The sequence below is a fragment of the Sparus aurata genome, chromosome 3, assembly GCF_900880675.1.
Source record: "Sparus aurata chromosome 3, fSpaAur1.1, whole genome shotgun sequence".
In the NCBI taxonomy this organism is placed as follows: Eukaryota; Metazoa; Chordata; class Actinopteri; order Spariformes; family Sparidae; genus Sparus; species Sparus aurata.
Genome location: NC_044189.1, coordinates 29,564,132 through 29,573,880, shown reverse-complemented (window position 1 = coordinate 29,573,880; position 9,749 = coordinate 29,564,132). Strand labels below are relative to the sequence as shown.

Below are 9,749 nucleotides of genomic sequence, written 5' to 3'. Positions count from 1 at the left end.
TTGTCCTAACGGGGGGCTCAAGTCAACAAAATGTTTCTTTAATTATATATTTTTAAATACAGATGAATATCTAGTAATAACTGAACAAATAATAAAAATGTGAAAATGTTAAGATGAAGCTCTGTGGTTAAGAAGTTTGTTTTTAGACCAAAATCAATTCACAAATGATGAGATTAATTCTGCTTCACAAAGTAACCAGAGAAATTCAATAACCACTTCACACCATTAATTGCATTTATAAAATTTATTTATATAGATATATTCATCTATACAGTCATGTATGCATGATAAGTATGTATGTCATTATATAGAAATCTATGCATACTGCATCCTTTCACAGAGGAGAACAGAATCACATGTCAGCACTGTTAACACAATGACAGAAGCTCTGGATATTCAAAGGCCAGACATTCTGAATTCACTGACGGGGAACGAAAAGATGGCATTGCAAAAATATCTCAATACCAGCAACTCAGTGGTCACCTCCACTCAGCTAATTTCTTAAAATTACAATCACTTCAGTGATATTACAATCATATTTTACATGGAATAGTCCTGCTTATTCAGCTTTAACTACACTCTAAAGCCTGTATACTATGTAGAACAAGTTTTTTCAAGCAAAGTGGGAGTTGCTGGTCACTGCGAGATGGTTTCTCTGCTTTAAGGTGGCCAACAGCAATGAGTGTCTGAATCGACTGCTGAGCAGGAAGAAATCGCAGAAATCGGAGAAAAATATAAGAAAAGGGAAAATTTATCTGCAGGATGTTTGAACAGGTCCTGAATTTGCTTTCAGTGCTTCTCCATTTCCATTGATCCATGTCCAGAAAAGCAAACCACAGAATGACACAGATACATTTGATTTGTCACAATGCCCAAATAATTTAAAAAAATAACCCACTACTGACAGAAACACAGCATAGCACGTAAACGACTGTATTAAAACCCAAAATAAGATGTGGTCTTATTTTGCTTCCCGAATTTTTCAAACGAAACATTCTGTGGTGACCAAACTGGAAAGCAGGGACTCTCAGCAGCTTCGCGTACACATTCTTCTCATTGTCATCTGCTTTTTAAAGACACTTCTACCTCATCAGTAATTCAGTGTCCAAGGGTTTTTACATTTACAACTCCACCCTCATCAGATGAGAGCAGGACCTACGTGTGCCATTGAAAAATATACACAAGTTTGTCGACTCCTCACTATATAGCTCAAATCAAAAAGCAGTCACATATTGCACTATGAATGCAAAAATACCAGTCTACACTATACAGAAAAGTGCTTCTAACATTTGTACAGTTGCAAACATACAGTATGCTACACACGAACACAAAAAACATATTCATTAATCAGTGTCTGTATGTATGCTTTACCATCACACAGGCAGATGCGCCCTACAGTACAGTACAAGAACATTTTATGGTCTTCTTCCCCCTTTAAATGTCACGATTGGGCTTAGTTCTATTGAAAGACTGAAGGAACAAAACCCAAACCCTCTTGGGAGAATAGAGGTGCAGGTGTGGTTGGTGAGGCAGAGCTGATGGTCCATGCCGCCTCCAGGCCCCGTCACAGGCTAGTATAGTTTGTGACAGGGTGTCAAGTACAAAAGGAAACTTCAGGAATGGACCTTGAAGGCCAGCAGCTGCTCAGAGTGCATGTTGTTGAGTGAGCGCAAGTCGGGCAGTTTGAGCAGCAGCTTGGTGAAGATGGCCGACTCGTTGGGGTGGTTTTTGGTGATGAGGCTTCGCAGGGCACGGATAAGTGTCTCCTGAAGGGCCTCAACAGAGTTCACGTTCTCGATGCCTGAACGATCTGGAAAAATGGATGGTGACAATGTTAGAATGAGAGGTGATGGGTCTTCAAAAAAAAAAAAAAAAAATGCTGATTATTCAGACCTTAAAAAGGTAAGTATCATTTTATCTGCTAAATGAGAATCCACAGCAACAAACAATTAGCTGAGCTTAGCATCAAAACTGGAAGAAGGAAGTAATGCGTAAAAAAGTACAAATTTGCCTCCAGAATGAAGTGGAGTTGAAGGTTAGAGTAGCAGAAAATTAAAATACTCAAGTATAAGTACATTAACAATAATTGTACTTAACTTCAATACTCGAGTAACAGTACTTAGTGTCATGTACTTGCTGTGACAATAGTGGAGTGCTTTGACCAAATCAGAAAAGAAGAGAAACCACACAGTGAAGACAAACCCACCTGCAGAGACCAGAACCACAGCAGTGAAGAGACTCATCTCCTCCTCACTGAGGCCCAGGTTGGTGAGCTTCTCGCTGAAGTCAAACATGGAGTTGAGGAGGTCCCCGGCACCCATGGCTCTCAAAGTGTCAACGCTGTATTTCTTCCCACCCAGGAAGGTGATGGTGCGGTCTCTTACATCAAACAGAGAGGCGAAGCGAACCACCAACACCTGCCGGACACAAACACCACTCGGTCAGTCTGACATCAGCCATTATAACAACAACATCTTCGTATGAAAAATGACATAGATTCATGGCGTTGTTTAGGAAAATATAGTGTACCTCGAAGGTTCCAGCCTTCAGCAGGCTGACCTGGTCGGGCTGGGACAGGTCTCTGAAGCCTGGGATCTTCTTTGCAAACTCCACCACCTCCCTGACAGCAGGGGTGAAGCTTTGAGAGAACTCCTCCCACACCTCATGGCCAGACTTATGAGGGTCCACATGAGCAGACGTGTTCATCGGACAAACCTGAGGGCAACACAGAGGGGCAACAGATATTGATTAGCCTCTAGTTGAATTCCCCACAGCTTTGGAGAAACTTTTGTTCTGTTTTATATCATTGCTTTTGTTTTCTGTCCCAGCAATTCCCCTGTGACTTGTGGGTAGCTTTTGTCCAGTGAAAAGGCTCTGATAAACCCACTGATACTCCCAGCCCAACACCATGCAGCATTCAGATACAGTTGGTGACTAGCTGGTGAACAGCACTAAAAAGCTTAAAAAACTACATTTTTTTCTCTAAAGTTCTGGAAAACAAGGTAATCTATATTTATGCTCTGTGTCTACTGGAAGTGTATACAGGCAACTGTATACAGCTGTTTGCTAAAACTTTTGCCACATCAATTATACAAAAAGGGAGACTGGGTAGCATGTGTTTGGTTTACTGCCCCAAGTGGTCAAAAGAGTCACAATGCTTAAATTGTGTTCATGTCTTGGTTTATTTTGACACTGACCTTGAAATACAACTTTTATTCATTGAGCTCTTCTCATTGACATCTAAAAATTGTATTTTAATCAGCCTGAATTTTTTACTTAAATATGTTAAATTGACTTTTTGTTGTAACTTCTGACTATCTTACCAGATGCATTCTGTTGCCTCTTCTACACAGGGGCACGCTGTAGGCTCCGTTGTGGCCCTCTTTGGATGGAGCTCGGCCAGCTCCATGGTTGTAGGTTGGACAGTGGCTGGTGGCAGCACTTCTGGACAGTCTGAAGGGGCAGTGGTTGGCTGTGGTGTCCTCCTGACCCTGGGGTCCCAGGCTTGTTGGGGGGTCCTGTACTGCCATGGTAACCAGGTTGTTGTGGTGGTTCCAGACATCCTGCCCCTCCTCCATCCTGTGGGTGTTGGTGTTTTGGGCAGAGCCACTGTTCAGGGATCCTTTGATGGGCGGGGCATCGGCCGTCAGGCTGCTCTGCTCCTGGTTGTACATGAATGTCTCCTGGTGGGCCCTGGTTACTGAGCCGATCACCTCCTCCTCCCCGCTGTCTGACGCGCTGGATGAGGCTGAGCTGGTGTCCATGGCGACGGTGGGTTCAGGGTCAGAGCTGGAGTCCGATTGGCTGGATGGTGAGCAGGAGGGGGCGGGGCCAGTATCCTCAGAGGTAGGTTCTGTGGCAATGGTTGGCAGCGGTTTGCCAATAGGTAGCGTCTGGCTGCTGTGCAGCTGGTTGTTGTTCATCATGTTGTTCATGGCACTCTGCATCTCCAGCAGCATGCGCTGTTTCTCCCGCTTGGGAATGCGGCCAAAACGCACAGCTGAACAGGGAGGAGACAATCATTTCAGAATGATTCACCTTTTTTTTAAAGTGCTGACTCATAAGTTAGAGATAGTGTCAGTTGTGTGTTCAGTTTTTACTCATTAGGTATAAACTTCTTATTTGCATCATTTAATTTTGAACACTTTAATTCTCTATATCCTCTACCTTTATGAACTACTGAAGTAATCCATTAAAGCTGTAGTCTGTAACAATGTTTTGTTATAGTTGCTAAAATTGTCATTATGATCTAACAGTGGAATAAGATATAGGTCAGCTGTGTAAAAATTCACTGTCTGTGGCTCCACCCAGTGGCTGTAATTTGATTTGCAAGAATCCACTGCTCCTAGATCAACACGACCAATCAGAGCCAAGGGGAGTGTCTGAGAAGTGTCAATCATTCTTGTGCATTGCTGGCAGCCCGCCTCCCTCACACAGCCCATACTGGGCAGTGCTCCGCGCAGTGCCTGCTCTTATCTGGTCAGATATGTTCAAGCTCAAGCCCAAACTCTAAACAATGGCAAAAAACAGACGACAACAACAGTTGAAAAATGCTCCACCATTGCCCATGTTGAAGAGTAGAAGAAGACTGACGAAGAAAAACCGTGTAATAAGATGTTGTTGTCAAGCTATGTAGCTTGTCGGTAAATCTAGCTTGTATGCCAACTCTGGTGTTTAGCTTCGTCTGTCTTTCAAGTAACCGGGCATTAGTCTGTGTTCAGTACGCTCTGAAGTGGTTGAATTACTTTCAGGGCTTTTTTGGTTGTTGTTATTTCAAATGCACCATCTTGGTTATATGGCATCTTCTGTTACCGTGGTTACAAGCCTTCTCGTGCACGGCAGGCTCCTCTGTGGAGGGGCTTAGAAGCCAGGGCTGCAGCACAGCAGAGAGGAAGGAGGAGGGAGCTTTGCTCATTCAAATTTCTTTGCTGAGTCCACTTTCTTTGTCAAAACTCCAGACTGCAGCTTTAATACAGCGTTGGTGTGAGTGTTCGGTAATTATAAACAATTTACAAAATATCTGTAGTCATTTAGTTAAAGTATATTTCTATGTGCTGATTACATTGTAAAGTAAGTTTACCATAATTCTAAATGTCTGCACATGTAATGCTATCCGTGAGCAGGAATAGACATTTTCCCTGAATGAAACTGGCCTTACTTATTTTACTGATGAAGACATAAACAGTTAAATGTTTCTATGTTTATTCACATAGCACACACACATCTGAGTAATCCCTGCTATTGACAGACTGAATCGGAGAGTGCTGCTCTCTTGAAGCTGAGAGTGAATATTACATTTACTCACAGTCTCTTGACATGCCAACCATCAGGCATTTCTTGAAGCGGCACTGCTGGCAGCGGTTCCTGTTGATCCTCATGATGGGGCAACTCTCGTTCTTAAGGCACTTCTTATACTGGATGTTCTGCTGGATGCTCCGCCTGAAAAAGCCCTGTTAGACAGACACAGGTTTTATTTTAATTCTGATCATCACTATTTTATTGAAGTTTTTCTGTTGAATAGATAAAATATCTTCAATTATTTCTATCTTTAGTTGCAGTAAAACTGTATAATATGAACTCATTGGCGTATCAGTCTAAAACACGTGCGTGTGTGTGTTTGGTTTGTGTTTCCCTTCTAAGGCATGCTGTTGTGTGTTGGCTCCCCACAGTTAACTAGGCCACACAGCAATGATCAGGGGGAGCTGATTTAAATATGGGGAGCCTGAACTAGTTTCCTTCAGTCTCTGGATGGTCCTGTACAGATGGCTGCACTAGCAGTGACCCACTTCAACTGCAGCCCAAAGTCATTGCTACACTCACCACTGTGATTTTCATTCAATGTTTGATGTGTGCATGTGTGTGTGTTTATGTGGGCTTTTCTCACCTTGCAGCCCTCACAGGCATGGACGCCATAGTGAAACCCAGAGGCAACGTCTCCACATACCTTACAAAGTAGCACCAGGCCATTGATTTCTGATAGATACAAAAACATATTCTTACAATTGGTCTGAACACAACGGTGATTTGCATATTTTAATGCCTTACATGAACAACGTTATTTTGGATACTACCAACCATTTCCCTAAATGTAACTAGTTTAGTTACATTTATTTCCTGTCATGTCAGAGTTTTTTCTGTGAATTTGGTGGTTTTAGCAATTCAATTCAGTAAATGTTTACATCAACTTGTGTTGCCTCGAAAGGGACAATGATGATGATGAGGACTTGAAAGTTATCATCAGTTAAAGCAGTGTTGAATAGGACTCTAGGTACTGTATCGTAGGCAACCTGGATGACTGAGAACCTTCATCAACTTGAATAGAGACTGTTTCCTCCCTGTTTCTACATTCATTAAAATGGGCAGAAAGCATCTTCCTAGCACATAATTGATTGACCGACTTACTTGTAATGCCGCATTTTGCAGTGGAGGAAGAGCGTCCACTTTTCTGAGTCCCTGGGAGGTTTTGGCTGGACGTGGGGAGGGCAGGGTCAGCAGGCTGACCATGCTGATGGCAGCTGGGCGAGGATCCGCGAGGCGGGGATGACGACTGGTAGCTGCCGTTGGAGGAGTCACTGTGGCATGACTCAGGGCTAGAGCTGGAACTTGAGGAACTGATGTAGGCTATTACACCTCCTGGTGGACAAAGGCAGAGAGAAATGGGTCATGATGACACAAACTGCAATACAGCTTTCATTTGTATTTTTAATCTATATGTTTTTGGTTTTTTTTAAATACTTTACTTCCCATCAATAAAACCCATTAAAAAGCCCAAATTAACAGTGAATGGACTGTACTAACAGTTATTGTGAGCACCAAAGTCTGATATGTCTTATCATGCAGTGCTACAGAGCTCTATTGTTGTCCAAAAAACACTAAAAAACATCAGTGAGCAACACTGTCCCACTGCATAAAATGATCCTTTACTACCATGAACATGCACGCTGTAATTAATTTTAATTTAATCCTACATACATGATCGTGCTGCCAAAAAATACTCAATAAACAAATGTGTATGAATCCGCTGTTGAAAATAGTCCCCAACAAATGCCTCATATCCTCCTGTCAACATTTAATAAATATGATAAACTGACAAAAAGATCAACTTCATTCTTTAATTTTACTCTTTAATTTTTTGGTCATTCCATCATTCCATAAATCTTAATGTTTTCTTATACTGATTTTTTTTTTTTTTTTTTTTTTTTTTTTTTTTTAGCAGCAACCTCCAGTGTCCAGTCTTAATATATTTAATTCAATCCTTAACTATTCAAGTTTCTGTAGGTGGTGCTTGGCATTATCCTTTATCTGTTCTGTCATGGGGGCTATGACTGACTCCCTGCTGCTTCCTTTTGCTTAAATGAAATGTAATTTTCTCTCAGCTTCAGATGCTTTTACTGTGGGATGTACAAACTTAACATAACGAGGGCAGATCAAAACATGACGACAACAGCTTCCTCAGCCAGGTTGCTACTGCTGCTGAGCCAGTTTTTCCCCTCAACATAGACTGACCTGATTTCTTCCCCCTGCTATTCTCAGTGATTAGGTAACAGCCATTACATAATGTCAGCTTCACATGGGTGTGTGTAGTAGGCAGTCTGGCCCCTCCCTGCAGCCATTCACATATACAGGCTGCCAATCAAACGGATCCAGTAGCAAATCACATTCTGAATGGGTCCATTTTATTTCACCTAAAACGTACAGATATTGCCAATATATTTCAACCTAAATAGTTGGACAAGACATCCTGCATTTTAGTTTGATGACTTCCAGACAAAATTCGATAAGTAATACATGACAGTAGTGTCATGAATGTAGACTGGGAAACATGTACAACATCATTTCCAGAGAAAAACAACAACTTTAAAAAGCTGACCTTATTCATCAGCTCTGACCCAACTGAAAGCCCACCTCCTCTGAAACAATATTCCATAAATCATTTCAAGAAATGAGTGTCATTGCATCATAGTCTCAATGAAACTACCCATCATATCTGTGCAAAGATAAATTGGAGCACTTGACAAAGCCAGACAAAACACAACTTCAGAATAATATTGTGTGAAAATATCATGAATCATTTCAAAGTGTAATGATATTAACAATATAGTCTGCTCCAAATTGAGCAATTATTAATCCTGCATAGTACATAATTGCGTTGAACTGTAGTGCCAAGTGAAATATTGAGAGTCAAGTCATCAAATTTGTTGTCTTGGCTTGATTTATTCTATTTAAAAGCTGGAAAACTGTAATAAATGAGAAGGTGCGGCACTGAATGGGAAATGTCACAATTGACTGGAAACCTACTGGGCTGTACCAAGGGAAATGTGACAATCTACACTAACCGTTTCTATTACCACCCTGACTTCATTAAATTAGTCATTTCAACATTATAACCACGGTTCAGATGGATGTTAATTTGAGAAATATGTTTCAGCCCAAAACGTTCTGAGTGTCGCTGTGTAACAAAGACTAGTGTGTCCCACGGGCCGTGAATGCGCCATAACTTTAGGCGTTCTTCAACACGCCCCCACGTGGACCAAAGCAAGTTCCTTCCCGGGAAAACTGGGTCAACGCGCGGTGCTGCGAGATGCCTCACGTGTATCCGCGGCGAGACGCCACACCAGCTCGATGGGAGGAATTATGCAATAGCAACGTCACGGCGTCAGTCGGCCAATGTGCTGCGACGCACGAGGAGCGTAAACAGAGGTGCACATGGCTAGGCTGATGGGTCCATGTGAGAGGAGACGACTGCAGTGCTGCTGAGGCCAGCTACTTGGGTAACAACAACAACCCACTGGTACTCCTAACCCAGTTAAACCTGAACACACCAGTGGACATTCTTATCTGCAACATTTAAGGTGTTTTCGACGGTTTTTAATAGAAGACAAGAGCGTCCCTTCATTATACTAGTCTTGCACCTTTTACGACACATAATTTCACTGAATCAGTAGCTCAATATTAATACACACAAGTAGCGATGCAGCTACTGTCATTGAAATGAGAGTTAAAGCTCACTTACCAGCTTTGGTTGACTCCATTTTATGAGAGTTTGGGGGTTTTCCTCCTCCTCTGCTACCTCAGTGCCGAAGCCGTGTTTCTATTTTAGTGTTCAGCAACTGGAAAGTCGCTGATTAGTCTCGGCTAAGAAATTGGCTTTTAAACTACAACATTTACGCCAGAACCCGATAAAGACCGTAAAAATACGGTGGGTTGTCAGTGACAGACGGACTAGCGAAGATATAATTACACAGGGAAGAAAAATGTCATTTCAAACCGAAGCAGCAAGTTTTCACAGACCCGATTTCAATGACACCAAAAGGGCAGATTTTTCCTCCTCGAAGCCGGCGGTGAATTTCTTCTGTCAGTTGAGAGAAGCAACACGACTCGTCTGTTTTTGAGCTACACTACAAATAAACCAGACTCCATTCGACGGTGGAACAAGAAAAAAGCTGCGTTGAAGGCGCCAGTGGTTTAGAGGACTGGTTTTGCAGTGGCTGTTTCGAGTAGCGAGTGCAACCATGTGACCCAGTTCACCGGCTCCTCCCTCCCTGCAGCCCTGCACTGGTGTCAATGTAACCCACTGACATACTTTCACCAATCAAATTGAACAGAACAGTTGGCAAGTACATCCTGCTTTAAAAAAAACAAAAAAAAACGAGTATGTTGCAACATATTATAGGTGGCTCATAAATATTTTAATTCACATAGATTAGTCTGATACAAAGTAGTTCTTGTTTTTTATGTGAAGAGGGCAG

The 9,749-nt window shown here is 42.1% G+C and overlaps 1 protein-coding gene across 1 annotated transcript; it reads right to left on the bottom strand.

Moving 5' to 3' along the window:
* Window positions 1–229: 229 nt before the first annotated feature.
* nr1d2b (nuclear receptor subfamily 1, group D, member 2b) lies at window positions 230–9,526 on the bottom strand. Its single transcript, XM_030412025.1, has 8 exons — window positions 9,014–9,526; window positions 6,403–6,633; window positions 5,885–5,973; window positions 5,306–5,450; window positions 3,324–4,000; window positions 2,530–2,715; window positions 2,207–2,417; window positions 230–1,810 (listed from the first exon to the last, which is right to left on the bottom strand). Exons 1-8 carry the CDS (start codon window positions 9,030–9,032, stop codon window positions 1,614–1,616), a joined length of 1,755 nt encoding a protein of 584 aa, XP_030267885.1. The 5' UTR covers window positions 9,033–9,526; the 3' UTR covers window positions 230–1,613.
* Window positions 9,527–9,749: the final 223 nt, after the last annotated feature.

Excerpts from the sequence above, each read along its gene's own strand:
- nr1d2b (XM_030412025.1), bottom strand. Across the intron at positions 5,974-6,402 it reads TGCAAAATGCGGCATTACAA|AAATCAATGGCCTGGTGCTA; the intron begins GTAAGTCGGTCA and ends TGTATCTATCAG. Across the intron at positions 1,811-2,206 it reads TGTGGTTCTGGTCTCTGCAG|ATCGTTCAGGCATCGAGAAC; the intron begins GTGGGTTTGTCT and ends CCATTTTTCCAG.